Raw genomic sequence first — 17,584 nt, forward strand, 5'->3', positions numbered from 1 at the left:
TAGTTTAGCTTGATCTTGCAAGGTGCCAAGCACTCTTAATTTGCCGCTGAGCGTACTCGGCACCTGGCAGGATGATTCAGTAAAGTAGTGCACTTTTTCCTTACATTTTCCTTGGTGAATACAGGCAGGTGGTTGTTTGTATCTTCAATGGCAATGTTAACTGTTGCAGTAGATGACATTTGTGGAGTACCATGGTCTCTGGCTTTGATCAGAAGCTTGAAAGAGCTGGCAGTCTGAAAAACAAGTTAATTAACTTCCAAAATATAGGTTGGGAAAAAGTGTCTGGTTGCTGCTACAAAATTGATCCTTTAAACTACACTTCTACCCTGATATAACACTGTCCTCGGGAGCCAAAAAATCTTACCGCATTATAGGTAAAATCGCGTTATATTGAACTTTCTTTGATCCACCGGAGCGCGCAGCCCCGCCACTGCGGAGCGCTGCACACCATGTTCTATCCGAATTCATGTTATATCGAGGTAGAGGTGTATTTATACTTGTGAATCTCTCCGTACTCCAGAGATTCCTATATGAATCTAAATTTACCTAAATATACATGGCAAGTATATATCATAACATATTATGTACTTCACCTGATGATCCAAGCATCCTGAAATCACTATAAAACCACTGGTAGGATTGAGGTCAAATCTGGGCTCTTTCAGATTGGGTGTCTGTGTAGTAAGGGAATAGGTCACCCGAGAATTAGCGGTGTCTTCTTCATCTTTGTCAAGGGCTGTCACTTGGAAAACTGGCTCATCTAGGATGAAGAATTGAAGCATTTATTATATGAGCTCACTACTGACATGGATGTGCTTGGGCCTAATGACTTTTATCCCTCTCTACTACTTCCCCTCCCCTCTCATTACTCCAAGGCTTCTGCATGTCCACTAGACTCCTCTGTACCTCCACATATTCTCTCCACATTTGGACTGAGGTTTGCCACTTATGTTTCTCTTCCTCTGCAGCTCCTGCTTCCTCTCCCACTATTATAATTACTCTAGCTCATTTAGGGACAGAAATTTGTAAGAGAGAGATACTATAAAGATATTTATTGCATTTCTGTATTTCTTTACTAAACATTCACTGGTTTCTAACCCAGCAGTGCTGCCAGTCAGCCTCACACTGTGTGTTCACATCACTGTTCTTTCCGAGCACACCCAGTCCAGTTTTTTGTTTATCGTCTGGTTCATTAGTGGAACTGGAAAAGGTTCAGAGATGGCTTCCATGCAAGGGAAAAACTAAAAATATTAGGGTTGCTTAGCTTTGAAAAGAGATGACTAAGGGACGATGATAGAGATCTATAAAATGTGGAAAGAGAAGTGTTATTTATCCTTTCAACCAATACAAAAAAACAGGGGTCATCTGATGAAGTTAATAGGCAGCAGGTTTAATGCAAACAAGAGGAAGTACTTCTTCAAATAATGCACAACTAACCAGTGGAACTCATTGCCATGGGATGTTCTGATAGCCAAGAGTATAACATGGTTCAAAAAGAACTGCATAAGTTCATGGAGGATAGATCCGTTGATGGCTATTTGGCAATATGGTCAGGGATGCAACCCCATGCTCACAACTGCCTTAAATTTCTGACTACCTGAAGCCAAGAATGACAGGATGGATCACTCCATAATTATCCTGTTCTCTTCATTGCCCCGGAAGCTGTGGTACAGGCCACTATCAGAGACAGGATACTGGGCAAGATAGACCATGATCTGACCCAGTATGGCAGCTTTTATGTTCTTATCTGTAAGGATGAAAGGGTCCAATCCTGCAACATGCTCAGCACCTCCTGTAAGGAGCAGGACCCTATCAGCTTCCAAGTCCAACCACTAGACAACTGATTCACATGCCTGCCAGGAACACTGAAAGCTCTACTGCTGAAAATGACTGTGTTCCATATGGAGATAAAGGATACTGGAATTATGTAGAAAGGCTCTGAATCTGTTCCCACTAAAATCAATGTGAATTTTGCCATTGACATCAACAGTGTATGACCCTGAGATTGTTATTTCCAGGTTGGAGCTGGCCCTGTCTACTTCTCATCCTTTAAGTTCTCTACAATTGTGTGCAAGTTTTGACTGATAAAAAGGTACCAGACCCAAGAATGCTGGAGGTTTTGCTAAAGATATTTGGTGTTTATGTATAACATGCTGCCAATGTGTATTTAAAGTTGATGTACACAATAACTTGGGCATTACAGCTTCTCACATGCACACTAAGACACTTCATGCAGGGCTTTCATTATGAACCTTCTCTGGTCAAGGAAAATACGACTTTAAGCCTCAAACTTTGCAACATCATTTCAACTGCATGATAAAAATGACTCCCCAAACTGCATTCTCTTTTTTGCTGCATTCTTTACAAGAAACTGATTTCAGACCAATTCTTCCTTTAGTTAAGACTTAATTCAATTGCCATACTGCAATCAGAGGTGATAGTAGCAAAGGAATTACTATAGGGCCCAAGTCTGAAAACAACAGCAAGTATCATGGTACTGAAGGCAATGGGGCTACTTGTGACAGTCTGTAAGCACCTTTTATTTGGTACTTACAGAATTGTGACCTGTCTGTACATTACTTATGACTCTAACAGAAATGGAAAATTGTTCTTTCACTCCCTAAACCAGTGTTTCTCAAAACAGGGGTCGCTGCTTGTGTAGGGAAAGCCCCTGGTGGGCTGGGCCGGTTTGTTTACCTGCCCCACCCAAAGGTCTGGCCGATCGCGACTCCCACTGGTTGTGTTTCGCCCTTTCAGGCCAATGGGAGCTGCTGGAAGTGGCGGTCAGTATGTCCCTCGGCCCGCACCACTGCAATCAGCCGGACCTGAGGATGGGGCAGGTAAACAAACCGCCGTGGCCCGCCAGGGGCTTTCCCTACACAAGCGGCGACCCTAGTTTGAGAAACACTGCCCTAAACCTATGTATATTTGAATAAAACTACAGGGGAGGGGGAAAACCCCACAAGCCACTAGAAATCGCTTCTTTAGATAGCACTTACCTGTATCATGGTTTTCTTTTATAGTAATGTTAAATTCCTCCTTGGGAAACTTGGGTGCATTATCATTAATGTCTTTAATCTTAATATTGAAAAATAAAGATCTGTCCGCTATCTTCCCAGTCATTGTATGTGCAACATCAAAACGTATCTGAGTAATGGATATCGATACAGAAACAAAAAAGTTAGCTGTCAGAATTGCACAGGAAATCTCTTTAAGCCATTTCAGTTATAAACATATTTGGCTATTTTTTTTTTGCTTTGCATCACTAACAATAAGTTGCTTCACTTGGCAAAGTTAGTACAACTCAAAACAATTACCATCTGCATTTAAAAACTAAACATGGTAAAGTTCTAGACTTTTTGTAAAAATAAATACAGAGATAAAATGGAAATGCAGCTGTGCAAAATAACCCAGCAACGGGAGAATCTAACACATCATGTAAATTCAGAAGACCATTGCAGCACCTGCCTTTTGGTCCACTTGATGTAGTTTGTGGACCAGGCTTGGCAGGCTTCTTTCTAGGCCATTCAGAGTTGCTGCAACTATACACCAGCTTGGCCTGGTTTCCTCTCCACACTGTGCTTGTGGGGCAGCACCAGACAATAACTCATGTGGCGGAAGAGGGCCCAACTCTACATCGGGAGGGTGGTTCACAATGCCTAGCCTCCCTGAATACAAAGGCCATCCTTTGGTTATGGTACCTAAACATTGAGCTCTCAAATCTGCATACAAGAGGAGAAGGAATTTTCTGATGACCAGTATCAATACTTCCTTTATACATCAGCATAAATTTGCTTCCAGAAACAGTAATGGTGCAATAGCACTGTACTACAGGCCAATAGTTTATGGTTTTACAACTCGTACTTTTCTGCTAGAACTGCAATTTATAATGAGGTGTACAACAAGAACCTTAAACTTCAGGTTCAACAATGCTTCCTTAGAACTCCTTGTGCGGCTTTATAGCAATATCACTGTAGCTATGCAAGGAGTAAAATTCTGGGTTTGCAGCACTTCAAGCAAGGCACAAAGGTTAGACAAGGACATTGATCAATGTTTAGATAATTGAAGCAATTTTATGGAGATCATTGGCCATGCAGATATTTATTTATGATAACTCTTATATGATATTTATTATCATAAGAGTTAAGCAAGAAAGTAACAAACAAATACAGACTTGAATTTACTACTGGATTTCTCCTTCATATGAAACATTTAGCACTGGGAGAGTAATTTAGAGTTGCCATATGCTTAACTGTTCTTCTAAACTCTATTTACCTTAAAAAAGGGGGTGTTCTCTCTGTCAATGGTACGATGCACGTACACATGTCCATTGGCATCGTCTTCTATAGAAAACAACCCAAACTCTGGAGATTCATTTACACCAGGTCCACTGATTAAATATTTTATGGACATATTATATGACACGTTGTTGAACAGCTACAAAAGAAATGGAGCATTAGTGAAAAGCCAATTGTATCATAAGGATTAAGTTTCAGCACTGGAATTTAAAGGTTTTAAAGACACACTGAAAAAAGTTCAGGACAACATATTCATCTGGTACATTTATATAGTCATAGTTATATGACTCCACACTCTGGGAGAATAAATACCATAGGATGTTTCTAGCTACTATGTTAATTCAAATTGTGATGCCAATTTTTTTATAAGAAGCAATTTTTACCAGAAGTGGGAGATCTTCATAGTACTCATGGAGCCTTTGTAATTAAGGGTTTGATCCAAATCCTATTGAAATTAATAGAAAGCCAGTTGGATTGGACCCTAATGTATTAAGAGGAAGGACAAACTCATAAATTAAAGAGCAGCGAATCCCCAGGCCCAGTTAACTTGGACCCAAGTGTTCTTAAGAAACTGAAGAACAAAAGGTGTGAACTGTTACCAAAAATCTATAATCACGCATCAGAATCAGCAACTGTAAAAGCGGATATTGAGAACAGCAAAAAGTTATGCCTATCTTTAAGATATGATCACTCTGAGAACCTGAGAATTACAGACTAGTGAACCCTACTTCATTATCAAGTAATCTTGTTGAAACAACAATTAAAAATAGATGAATACTATAAAAAAATGCCTAGATGAACATAATATGACAGGGACAAGCCAGCACTGCTTCTGTAAAGGAATATCAAACCTCCCTACCGCAGTTCTTTTAGTGTGACCAAAAAAACAACAACCAGTAGATAATGGAGAACCAGTTGGACTTTCAAAAAGTCTTCCACAAAATCCCTTCCAGAGGCTATTAAGGAGACTAAGTAGCCATGGAATGAGAGGCAATGTACTGTCATGAAAGACCAAAAGATTAATCAAATAAGGAACAAAGACTTTAGTTTTCTATTGGACTTTCTCCTCCATATAAACTCTAATGTACCTAATGCTAACTCATAGGAAGAAACAACTCCTATGGACACTTTTTCCTGAGTTGTCCATGGATTTCTTCACTTCCTCTGAAGCAGCTGGGGCTGATCACTGTCAGGGAAGGAATACTGGTCTAGATGGATCACGGGTCCAACCTGCTATGACAGTTCTTATGTTTCTATCTCATGTGGTGTGTAAGCAAGGTACCAGTCTCTCAAATGAGGACCAGTCATGTTCCACAGTGGAAGAGTGGCAGCCTCTCCACCCCACTACATTGGAGGCCTCAATCTGCGATGGATAGTATTCTATAGAGGAAAGAGGAATATCCTTACTAAGAGTTTTTGTTTTACCTCTCCAGCAAGTTTGGGGAATGGTCCTTTGTCCTCCTCTTCAAGTTCAAAGGTGGTTATAGTCCATCTCCTTTTTGTACGCCATAGAGGATGAAGATTTTCTGACTGATAATGATCCAGCCCCTGTTGATATAATAATGAATTCAGGTCACAAAGTGAGAGGTGACTCTCCCAATAGATTGTGAATTGCAGATTTTGCTTTTATGATTAAACTATTTTATAAGAGTCTTGAGTATAAACCTAATATTTTAAAATCATTAAAGTTTTCAACAGAATTGGGATTAGAACTTGGAATTTCCTGATTCCCAGCCCTATGTGGGGTACAATAGACAAGAAGGAAGAAAGTGATTGACCAAGTGTTGTACCTGTCTACTCTCTAATACAGGAGTTGGCAACCTTTCAGAAGTGCTGTGCCAAGTCTTCATTTATTCACTCTAATTGAAGGTTTCACGTGCCAGTAATACATTGTAACGTTTTTAGAAGGTCTCTTTCTATAAGTCTATAATATATAACTAAACTATTGTTGTATGTAAAGTAAATAAGGTTTTTAAAATGTTTAAGAAGCTTCACTTAAAATTAAATTAAAATGCAGATCCCACCCCCCATATGGGTGGCCAGGACCCAGGCAGTATGAGTGCCACTGAAAGTCAGCTCACTTGCTGCCTTTGGCATGTGTGCCATAGGTTGCCTACCCCTGCTCTAATACTTCCTCTAATAGGGAGTGAACTTTTCCCCAAACATACATACTAACAGGCGCAGCCATAAGAACAAATTTGGCACTTAGATACAAGGGGGGCAGGTACCTGATGGAAACACTTTTGCAAATAGGCCACTCTTCCCTTCGACTTCTCAAGCATAAAGGGTTCATCAAAGAGCGTGACCTGGCCTTTTAATAATGCAACTAATTCTTCCCTGCCTTTTTATATCATGGTGATTTCTTGCAAGCCACGACTAGCATTGCAAATCCTAAATATTTATATATCACTCTACTCCCAATTTTAAATACATTATTTATTAAGTAAATTAGTAGACTAACAAACCTTGCTGCTTGTCTTGCTGATGGTCTTTATTAGACGGACACTGTCCTTTTCAGGAGAGGTGTTCTTGGCAGCAGTAACCTTATAAAACAAAATGGCTTTAATTAGAGGGATGGCTAATTATAAGCTGTCTGTGAGATTTATGTAATATTGTACTTACACAACAGAAAGTACATTGCTTTTCAAACAGAAAAAGGAACCAAAAGACATCTGACTCTAAGAAGAGTTCTCATCAAGCATTTCCCAAATTGTGAAGTATAAAACAGAGATTGATTTACAGTGGATTGGGTTTCTTTCTCTCTCCAGAACTTACTAAAAATTGCTAGTATCATAAATTTGTTTATCTTCTTGTAATAGTGTTGCTTCACACCTGACTCCATACATTTCTGTTTTTTTCCAAATCCAAACAAATACTAGGAAATACTAATATTCTGATATGCAGTCCTACAACATACCAGTACTCAACCTAAAAGGATAATTACTGTAGTAAAGGGTACTCTTACACAAGCAAGTGGTCAATTATTTCTTTGCTTTAAGAGTGAGCTCGTTGACTTTTATGGCTTAAAAGTGTTAGGTCCTAAAACAAGGACTTGTCAGGTGGGATTTTCAAAAGCACTCACTGGTGGTTTATCACTCTTCCCGTTGATGTCAGTATCGTTGGGAGAAGAACCACGTCAACCATGAACAATTTTAAAAATCCCACTCTATTTGGTCTGCAGTTGAGATTTTCAATGGAGACTAAGGGAGTCAAGACCCCAGCTCCCATGGAATTTCAGTAGCTATCTAACTCCCTTGGGCTCCTTTGCAAATTAAAAGAAAGAAGTTCTACAAAACAACTTTCACAGCTGTGGCATTTTCAGTGTTGAGCTCACAAGTGGGGGTATGTTTTCAACAAAGCTGAGACTTAGGCTCCATTTTCCAGATGTAGCCTGTACCCACAAAACCGGAATTTTCAATTTTGTACCTGCAAAATTATTTGCAAGGGCAGTCAAGACCACTAAACTATTTGATTTGCAACTGCAATGTAATTGTGGATCAAGTGTTGTGAGTGCCGTTTATAACCAGAAGAGAAAGCCCATCCTTTTGAGAGCTTTCTGTCTCTTTAGTTGTGATGCTCTGTACCTCGGGGGAACACCCAGCACCCTCATGTTCATCCTTGTAAAATGATTGTGTGGTATCCAATGCAAAGTTTGTCATGTCGGGTGTCTATGGAAGGCTCATGATGTACTAAGTATTGCTGTTATAGTGATGTTATAGTTATGTTATGGGTTATAATTTCATGTATATAGTTGTGAGGCTGAAAATGTATCCTTATGGCTTAAAGCAGGCCCAGACAAAAACTTTCTAAGAGCAGACAGGCAGTTCACACCTCATCTGGGCAGGTATGGGGCAAACCCAGCCCCGCCTCACAGGAACAAAAGATGCTGGCATAGGCAGCAACAAAAAAATCTGTTAGGGTAGGTCTACACTGTGAAGTTATTGACAAAACGTTTTTCTTTCATGGGTACTTAAAAAAGCCCCCCCGCTCCCCATGAAAGACAACAGTTTTGCCAACGCAAGTAGCAGTGTGAACGCAGCTTTATTGGCAGGGGCTGGAAGTATTTTGTCGGCAAAAGTGCCGACAAAGTACCAACAAAGAGCATTTACACATGCTGACTTTTAGCAACAAGGCTGGGTCGACCCAGCCTTGTCGCTAAAAGCTGTGTGGTGTAGACAAGCCCTTAGATTCTCGAGGGAGTCACCCCCCTTCCTTTGGTCAGTTTGGAACTGCGATGAAGTAATGCTCACCTGACTCTGAAGCGGGAGGGGGCAAAGCCAAGAAGAAAGAAAGGGCATGATAAAAAGGAGAGACATTTGCCATGCTCTCTCTCTCTTTTCCACCTACATCTACAGACACCACACCAAGCGACTGAAGTACTGATCAAAAGGGAGAGCTTGGCTGAAGAGCAACCAGCCCCCCTGTGGTGAGAAGCATCTAAGTTTGTAAGGGCACTGAAAGTGTTAAGATCAGCTTAGAATTCGTTTTGCTTTTATTTCATTTGACCAAATCCCACCTGTTATGCCTTGACTTATAATCACTTAAAATCTATCTTTATAGTTAATACATTTGTTTGTTTATTCTACCTGAAGCGTGCATTTGGTTTGAAGTGTGTCAGAGGTTCCCCTTGGGATAACAAGCCTAATACATATCAATTTCTTTGTTAAACAGATGAATTCATATAAGCTTGCAAGTCCAGTGGGCATAACTGGACACTGCGAGATAGAGGTTCCTAGAGTTGTGTCTGAGACCGGAGATATTAGCTAGTGTCATTCGGTTACAAGTAGCTGGGAGCAGCTTACATGCCAGAGGCTGTGTGTGAACAGCCCAGGAGCGGGTTCTCACAGCAGAGCAGGGTAAGGCTGGCTCCCGAAATCAAGGATTGGAGTGACCGAGCAGATCACGGGTCCAGATTACACCAGAGGGGAACATCACAATAGTATATGAAAGGATATTATGTAGAACTAGTTATCTGCAAACACAAACAAGCTTTTCCATGGAAGACCAAGTTTTTATCATAAAGGGCATTAAGCACAAGCACAGTACAAAGGTCTGCTTTATTGCAACTGAAATTAGTGAAGTTACTCCAAGGTCCATACCCATTTCCTTAAACAGCATACAAAAGTGTGAACTGCTGGTCAGAGAAATATTGTTCCTCCTTTCATGGCATGTTATCAGGTCCTCTAGTCTATCCCCTGGGGAGAGTGCAGGATTGATCCCCCAATGTATACGTTCTAATGCTTCGCATGCTAGTTTGAAGTGTCTCCCAGGACTATATTGTGATATGCATTGTTAATATCAATTGCTGTTCATTAACTGATTGAACAAAATGGCCCACTGGATGGGGCTTTCACCATTTTCCATGGGAAATTATCTTGTAAAGCTCAGCTCAGCTACATGCTCTCCTAGTTACCCTTCTCTTCATTTCATTCCATTATTTTTAGCTACAGCCACTTTGTACCATGCTGATTTCTCTGTCTTCGGTATTTACACCCTTCCAGTACATGTGGCAGGCAAGTCATTCTCTGCCATTTCCACAGGACCATATCCTGAGAAGTGCTGGCTTCAGGTGCTCAGCAAGCAGTAACAGAATGTGGCCATAACTCAGTCTGTGCCTGGTAAAACCCATAACCCTTCCAGCCACACTTCCCTTCCTTTCACTCTACAACACAGACTCAGGCTGTGGCTACACTTGCAGATGTAGAGTACCGGGAGTTAAACTAGCCCTTGGAGACAGCAGCAGGGAAAGCACTGCCGTGTGTTCACACTTGCTCCTTGTGACTGTGGAGCACGTCCACATTAGCAGTTCTTACAACGCCACAGAGAGCAGTGCATTGTGGTAGCTATCCCAGTGTGCAAGTGGCTGCAGCGTGCTTTGGAAAGGGTTAGCAATGCTCAATGGGGCAGGCACAGTGTCACATAATGCAGGTTCCCCAATCCCATTGTTCCATGGGCATCCTACTAGATTGCCAGCTGCTTTTCAAATGAGGGGATGGGGAGTATGACAGGGAGTGTGTTGCGTGTATGTAGGGGGAGAGAAAGTGTGTTTTGGGGGGGCAGAGTGTGTCAGCATGCTGTCTTGTAAATTCAGACAGAGGCAGGGGTAGGGTGGAAACTCGCCATCAGCCCCTACCCACCACCTGTCTCTCTCTCACACACACACACGCACACACGCACGCACACACGCACGCACACACACAAAAATGTCCTCTGCAGCAGGAGCATTGCACAGTAATGGTTTGCTTATGATAGTTAATTCTGCAGAGACTTTCACAAATGCTTAACTTCAAGCATCTCACTACAGTAGAACCTCAGAGTTATGAGCACCTCGGAAATGGAAGTAATTTGTAATTCTGAAATGTTCATAACTCTGAACAACATGTTATGGCGGTTCTTCCAAAAGTTTACAACTGAATATTGATTTAATACAGCTTTGAAACTTTACTATGCAGAAGAAAATGTTGCTTTTAACCATCTTAATTTTAATGAAACAAGGACAGAAACAGTTTCCTTACCTTGTCCAATTTTTTTTTAAAGTTTCCCTTTTTTAGTCATTTACATTGAACACAGTACTGTTCTGTATTTGCTTTTTTTAAATCATTATTATTATTTCTGCTGCTGCCTGATTGTGTACTTTCGGTTCCAAGTGAAGCGTGTAGTTGAATGGGTCAGTTCGTAACTCTTAGGTTCTACAGTAGTTCCACTCATCTTAACGGGACTATTTATATGCTTTAAAGTAATTCTTTGTAGAACTGGGCACTGAGATTGGTACCAACACTTTTTATGTATTATTTCCATCGTTTTATCTTGTAGCAATATCATCAACTTCTTTGGTTATTTTTTGCCAAAGGAACCTATTTCATAGAATCATAGACCTGGAAGGGACCTCAAGAGGTCATCTAGTCCAATCCCCTGCACTCAAGGCAGAACTAAGTATTATCTATACCATCCCTGACAGGTGTTTGTCCAACCTGCTCTTAAAAATCCCCAATGATGGAGATTCCACAACCTCTCTAGACAATTTAACCACCCTGACAGTTAGCAAGTTTTTCTTCATGTCCAACCTAAACCGCCCTTGCTGCAATTTAAGCCCATTGCTTCTTGTCCTATCTTCAGAGGTTAAGAACAACAATTTTTCTCCCTCTTCCTTGTAACAACCTTTTATATACTTGAAAATTGTTATCATGTTATCAGTCTTCTCTTTTCCAGACTAAACAAACCCAATTTTCTCAATCTTCCCTCTTAGATCATGTTTTCTAGTCCATTAATCACTTTTGTTGCTCTTCTGTGGACTTTCTCCAATCTGTCCACATCTTTCCTGAAACATGGCACCCAGAACTGGACACAATACTCCAGCTGAGGCCTAATCAGCGTGGAGTAGAGCGGAAGAATTCCTTCTCGTGTCTTGCTTACAACACTCCTGCTAATACATCCCAGAATGATGTTTGCTTTTTTTGCAAAAGTGTTACACTATTGACTCATATTTAGCTTGTGGTCCACTATTACCCCAGATCCCTTTCCGCAGTACTCTTTCCTAGGCAGTCATTTCCCATTTTGTAGGTGTGCAACTGATTGTTCCTTCCTAAATGGAGTACTTTACATTTATCCTTATAGAACTTCATTGTATTTACTTCAGACCATTTCTCCAGTTGTCCGGATCATTTTGAATTTCAATCCTATCCTCCAAAGCACTTTCAACCTCTCCCAGCTTAGTACCATCGGCAAACTTTATACGTGTACTCTCTATGACATTATCTAAATCATTGATTAATTTATTTGTAGGCTTGGAAGGATTAGATTTTTGTTAGTAAATGTTGATTTCATCGAACATACAGAAACTGACAAATTTCTATCCATGATCATTTAAATTTAAAGCTAGACAATGTAAGAAAAATTCTGCTTCAAAATGTACTAGACTTGATTTAAGGATATTTATTTTGTCTATTATGCTGTTGACAACTTGTGTTTTAATGGGTATAAAGCCTTATCTCATCTACTGTCATTAAATAATTAGTGTGTGGCCGCTCCATAACTTCCCACAACTATGAAAATGTTGGCCTGGAGCGGCAAACCGCGGCTCTATAACACAGGGAATCAGGTTGCTTCCAAATATGGGAGGGCTGAGACTAGCTCCTTTCCAGCACAAGGCAACATTCTCTCAGGCACAGGGGAAGGGATTAAGGAAACTGTCCCAATTGTTAGCTGGCGGAGTTCTGCAGCTGAACAAATGACAGAATCCTTTATTTCTTTTGACCAGATCTGACTTGGTATGCTTTGATTTATAATCTTTATAGTTAATACATTTGGGTTTTTTATTCTACTTTAACCAGTGTGTTTGGTTTGAAGCATGTTAGAGGCTCCCCTTGGGATAAGAACTCTGATACATATCAGTTTTCTTTGTTAAATTGATGAACTCATATAAGCTTGCAGCGTCCAGTTGGCATAACTGGACACTGCGAGACGGAGGTTCCTAGGGTTGGGTCTGGGACCGGAGATATAGGCTAGTGTCATTCGGTTGCAAGTAGCTGAGAGCAGCTTACATGCCGGAGGCTGTGTGTGAACAGCCCAGGAGTGGGGTTCTCACAGCAGAGCAGGGTAAGGCTGGCTCCCAGAGTCAAAGATTGGAGTGACCGAGCAGATCACGGGACCAAGTTACACCAGAGGGGAACATCACAATAGTATATGAAAGGATATTATGTAGAACTAGTTATCTGCAAACACAAACAAGCTTTTCCATGGAAGACCAAGTTTTTGTCATAAAGGGCATTAAGCACAAGCACAGTACAAAGGTCTGCTTTATTGCATCTGAAATTAATGAAGTTACTCCACGGTCCATACCCATTTCCTTAAACAGCATACAAAAGTGTGAACTGCTGATCAGAGAAATATTGTTCCCCCTTTCGTGGCATGGCCTAACTTCAAGCATGTCACTACAGTAGAACCTCAGAGTTATGAACACCTCGGAAATGGAGGTAATTTGTAATTCTGAAATGTTCGTAACTCTGAACAAAATGTTGTGGTTCTTTCAAAAGTTTACAACTGAATATTGACTTAATACAGCTTTGAAACTTTACTATGCAGAAGAAAATGTTGCTTTGAACTGTGACAAGTGGAACTGTTCTTAATGTTTCCTCTGAATACTGTGTGGATGCCTCAGTTTCTGACCAACGCTCTGTCTCCTGGCAATTAATGGCCCGAGTTCTTCCCCCCTGCCCCGCACGGGGATGCTAAAGGTATGGGAGAACGAAGAGGTCAAGTGACCTCCTGGCCCTGGAAAAGAACTCCGCAGAGAAGGAGGGGCTGAAGGGGGTTTCAGTTGGGAGCTGGCTGGGGACGGGAAGTGAGTGCAGACGGGGCTGTCTGGCTTGCTGGGCCCCAGAATGGACTCAGCTGAGGGTCCTGTTCTCTATACCTACAAGCTCTTTTTTAGACCGTGTTCCTGTCTTCTAATAAACCTCTGTTTTACTGGCTGGCTAAGAGTCATTGCTGACTGCGAAGTGGGGGTGCAGGACCCTGTGCTTTCCTAGGACCCCGCCTGGGTGGACTCACTGTGGGAAGCACACAGAGAAGCATATGCTGAATGCTCCAAGGTCAGACCCATGAAGGTGAAGTCGTGTGAGCTTCTTACCCTGAAAACAGTCTGCTCCAAGGGAGAGGAGGCTCCCCAGAGACCTGACTGGCTTTGTGGGGAGCAGTTCCAGAGTATCACCTGGGGACTCCGTGACATTAACCATCTTAATTTTAATGAAACAAGCACAGAAACAGTTTCCTTACCTTGTCAAAAAAAATTAACTTTTTTTTTAGTCGTTTACATTTAACATGGTACTGTTCTGTATTTGCTTTTTTATTATTATTATTATTTCTGCTGCTGCCTGATTGTTCACTTTCGGTTCCAAGTGAAGCTTGTAGTTGAATGGGTCAGTTCGTAACTCTCAGGTTCTACTGTAGTTCCACTCATCTTAATGGGACTATTCATATGCTTTAAAGTAATTCTTTGTAGAACTGGGGACTGAGATTGGTACCAACACTTTATGTATTATTTCCATTGTTTTACCTTGCAGCAATATCTTCAACTTCTTTGGTTATTTTTTGCCCAAAAGAACCTATTTCATAGAATCATAGACCTGGAAGGGACCTCAAGAGGTCATCTAGTCCAGTCCCCTGCACTCAAGGCAGGACTAAGTATTATCTACACCATCCCTGACAGGTATTTGTCCAAACTGCTCTTAAAATACCCAGTGATGGAGATTCCACAACCTCCCTAGGCAATTTATTGCAGTGCTTAACCACCCTGACAGTTAGAAAGTTTTTCCTCATGTCTAAACTAAACCTCCCTTGCTGCAATTTAAGCCCATTGCTTCTTAACCTCTGAGGATAGGACAAGAAGAACAATTTTTCTCCCTCCTCCTTGTAACAACCTTTTATGTACTTGAAAATTGTTATCATGTCCCCTCTCAGTCTTCTCTTTTCCAGACTAAACAAACCCAATTTTCTCAATCTTCCCTCTTAGATCATGTTTTCTAGACCATTAATCATTTTTGTTGCTCTTCTGTGGACTTTCTCCAATCTGTCCACATCTTTCCTGAAACATGGCACCCGGAACTGGACACAATACTCCAGTTGAGGCCTAATCAGGGTGGAGTAGAGCGGAAGAATTCCTTCTCGTGACTTGCTTACAACATCCTGTTAATACCTCCCAGAATGATGTTTGCTTTTTTTGCAAAGGTGTTACACCATTGGCTCATATTTAGCTTGTGGTCCACTATTACCCCAGATCCCTTTCCGCAGTACTCTTTCCTAGGCAGTCATTTCCCATTTTGTAGGTGTGCAACTGATTGTTCCTTCCTAAATGGAGTACTTTACATTTGTCCTTACTGAACTTCATTGTATTTACTTCAGACCATTTCTCCAGTTTGTCCAGATCATTCTGAATTTTATTCCTAGCCTCCAAAGCACTTTCAACCCCTCCCAGCTTGATATCATCCACAATCTTTACAAGTGTACTCTCTATGCCAGGGGTTCTGAGACTTTTGTACTGGTGACCCCTTTCACATAGCAAGCCTCTGAGTGTGACCGCCCTTATACATTAAAAACACTTTTTTATATATTTAACACCATTATAAATGCTGGATGCAAAGCAGGGTTTGGGGTGAAGGCTGACAGCTCGCAGCCCCCCCATGTAATAACCTTGCGACCCTCTGAGGAGTCCTGACCCCCAGTGTGAGAACCCCTGCTCTATGCCATTATCTAAATCACTGATTAATTGATTTGTAGGCTTTTAAGGATTAGATTTTTGTTGGTAAACATTGATTTCACCAAAGATACACAAACTGACAAATTTCCATCCATGATGATTTAAATTTACAGCTTAGACAATGTAAGAAAAATTCTGCTTCAAAATGTACTAGAATTGATTTAAGGATATTTACTTTGTCTATTATGCTGTTGACAACTTATGTTTTAATGGTTATAAAGCCTTAACTTTTTTAAATCTCATCTACTGTCATTAAATAATTAGTGTCTGGCCCCTCCATAACTTCCCACAACTATGAAAATGTAAATTGATTAAAAATCAAAGTGCTTAAAAGTGATATTATTAAAAAACAAAAACCAAAGTTGGCCAAGCCCACCTCCTTGAGATCAACGCCTCTCTGAAGAAGGTAGGTTAACAGGCAAACTATTTCAAGGGCAAAGATTTCTATTTCCAAAGGCATCCCCCTCCCCCCTAACCAGCGTTACCGCAGTGGGGCAGTTTAATGCGGTGGGGTGTAGCTGGTGGCACTGAATTACCCCTGCACAGGTGCGGGGGACGCCTAGCAGACTCTTATGTATCTTTTCTCCGGAGCTTCCCCAGCTCCCGCATCCGCTGCCTGTGCACCGCTCCAGGCTGCCCCAGCCTCTTCCACCGCCCGGTGCCCCGCAGCCCCCGCGGAGAGCCCCGTCCCCCACGGTCCCCCGCGCACCTACCGCCAGGAGAAGCAGCGCTGCCAGGCGCCTCATGGCCAGCAGAGGCGGTGACCGGAGCGCGAGCGGGTCTGAGCCGCTGCACCGCAGCATCCCCGCTTATAAAGCGGGTTGGAGGAGCGGCCTGGGCTGCACGTTCCGCCCCACCCCCTCCCCCGCAGGGATCGGCGCGGGGGTACCGCGGCCGCTTCCCGGAGAGGCGGGGACCCGCGGAGCGAGGCGGGGGGGGGGCGAGGGGCTCCCCCTCCCACGCCGGCGGGGGGAGATGCCCGCGGTCCCTGTCAGTAGTTGCTGGAGGTGCAGGCAGAGCCCGGCTGCGACGTGCGGGTCCGGCTCCGCTCCGCAGGCAGAGTTTGGGGCCGGGGCAGGTGCCAGCTCCGGAGCGCGCGTGGCTGGGAAGAGCGGGGTGGGCGCGCTACACAGGGCCCCCGGGAAGGAGGGGGGAGCTGCAGGGCTCGTGCCATTCTTCTGGGGCGTGATCCTGCGGCCCCCTCACTTCCACTAGCTGTAACCAAAGCGTGGAATTGCCGGGGACCCGGGGGGGCTCAGCCTGAGGAAGGGAGAGGGGGTGGGAGTCAGCTCTGGCCCTAGCAAACTGTCTCCGTGCACGTGGACAACATGAGGCTCTGCCCAGGGGAGATTGTGGAGATGTTCAAACTAGAGTCATGCAGCAATCTGCCCTGCTGGGCTCCAGCTTGGTTGTGCTTAAGTGTAACCATGGGCTCTGGCTGGCTTCCTGATTGGAGGGAATAAATAGTGGTATCTCTTAAGCGCTACCCACTTGTAGCAGGAAAATGAAACGCGCACCATAGGTGCATAGGTGCTTGAACTGGGGGTGCTCCCGCTACCCCTGGCTTGAAGTGGTTTCCATTATATACAGGGTTTACACTTTGGTTCAGTGGCTCTCAGCACCCCCACTCCACAAATTGTTCCAGCATCTGTCTCACTGCATTGTCTAGGTCTCTGATCTTTATCAACCTTTCTTACTGCAGCAGTAAAATAGTTCACAGTTGGGGTTGCTCTAGGAATTTTGCCACCCTAAGCACGACAGGCAGGCTGCCTTCCGTGGCTTGCCTGCAGAGGGTCCGCTGGTCCCGTGGCTTCGGCGGACATGCCTGCGGGAGGTCCGCCGAAGCCACGGGACCAGCAGACCCTCCGCAGGCAAACCGCCGAGGGCAGCCTGCCTGCCGCCCTCATGGCACCGGCAGAGTGCCCCCCATGGCTTGCCGCCCCAGACACACACTTGGCGTGCTGGGGCCTGGAGCCGCCCCTGTTCACAGTGTTGACAAAAATCATGGTCACTGAGCATCGGAGTTACAGCT

The 17,584-nt window shown here is 43.0% G+C and overlaps 1 protein-coding gene across 1 annotated transcript in view; it reads right to left on the reverse strand.

Annotated features, from left to right (window-relative positions):
- Positions 1-16,346, reverse strand: part of CDH26 (cadherin 26) — a 33,863-nt gene extending 17,517 nt beyond the window's left edge. Inside the window, 7 exon segments of the mRNA XM_030533343.1 lie at positions 105-233; positions 594-760; positions 3,000-3,147; positions 4,276-4,437; positions 5,724-5,846; positions 6,764-6,841; positions 16,266-16,346. Of these exon segments, the coding sequence (XP_030389203.1) occupies positions 105-233; positions 594-760; positions 3,000-3,147; positions 4,276-4,437; positions 5,724-5,846; positions 6,764-6,841; positions 16,266-16,298 (840 nt within the window). The 5' untranslated portion in view covers positions 16,299-16,346.
- Positions 16,347-17,584: the final 1,238 nt, after the last annotated feature.

The sequence above is a fragment of the Gopherus evgoodei genome, chromosome 14 (genome assembly GCF_007399415.2).
Source record: "Gopherus evgoodei ecotype Sinaloan lineage chromosome 14, rGopEvg1_v1.p, whole genome shotgun sequence".
Lineage (NCBI taxonomy): Eukaryota > Metazoa > Chordata > Testudines > Testudinidae > Gopherus > Gopherus evgoodei.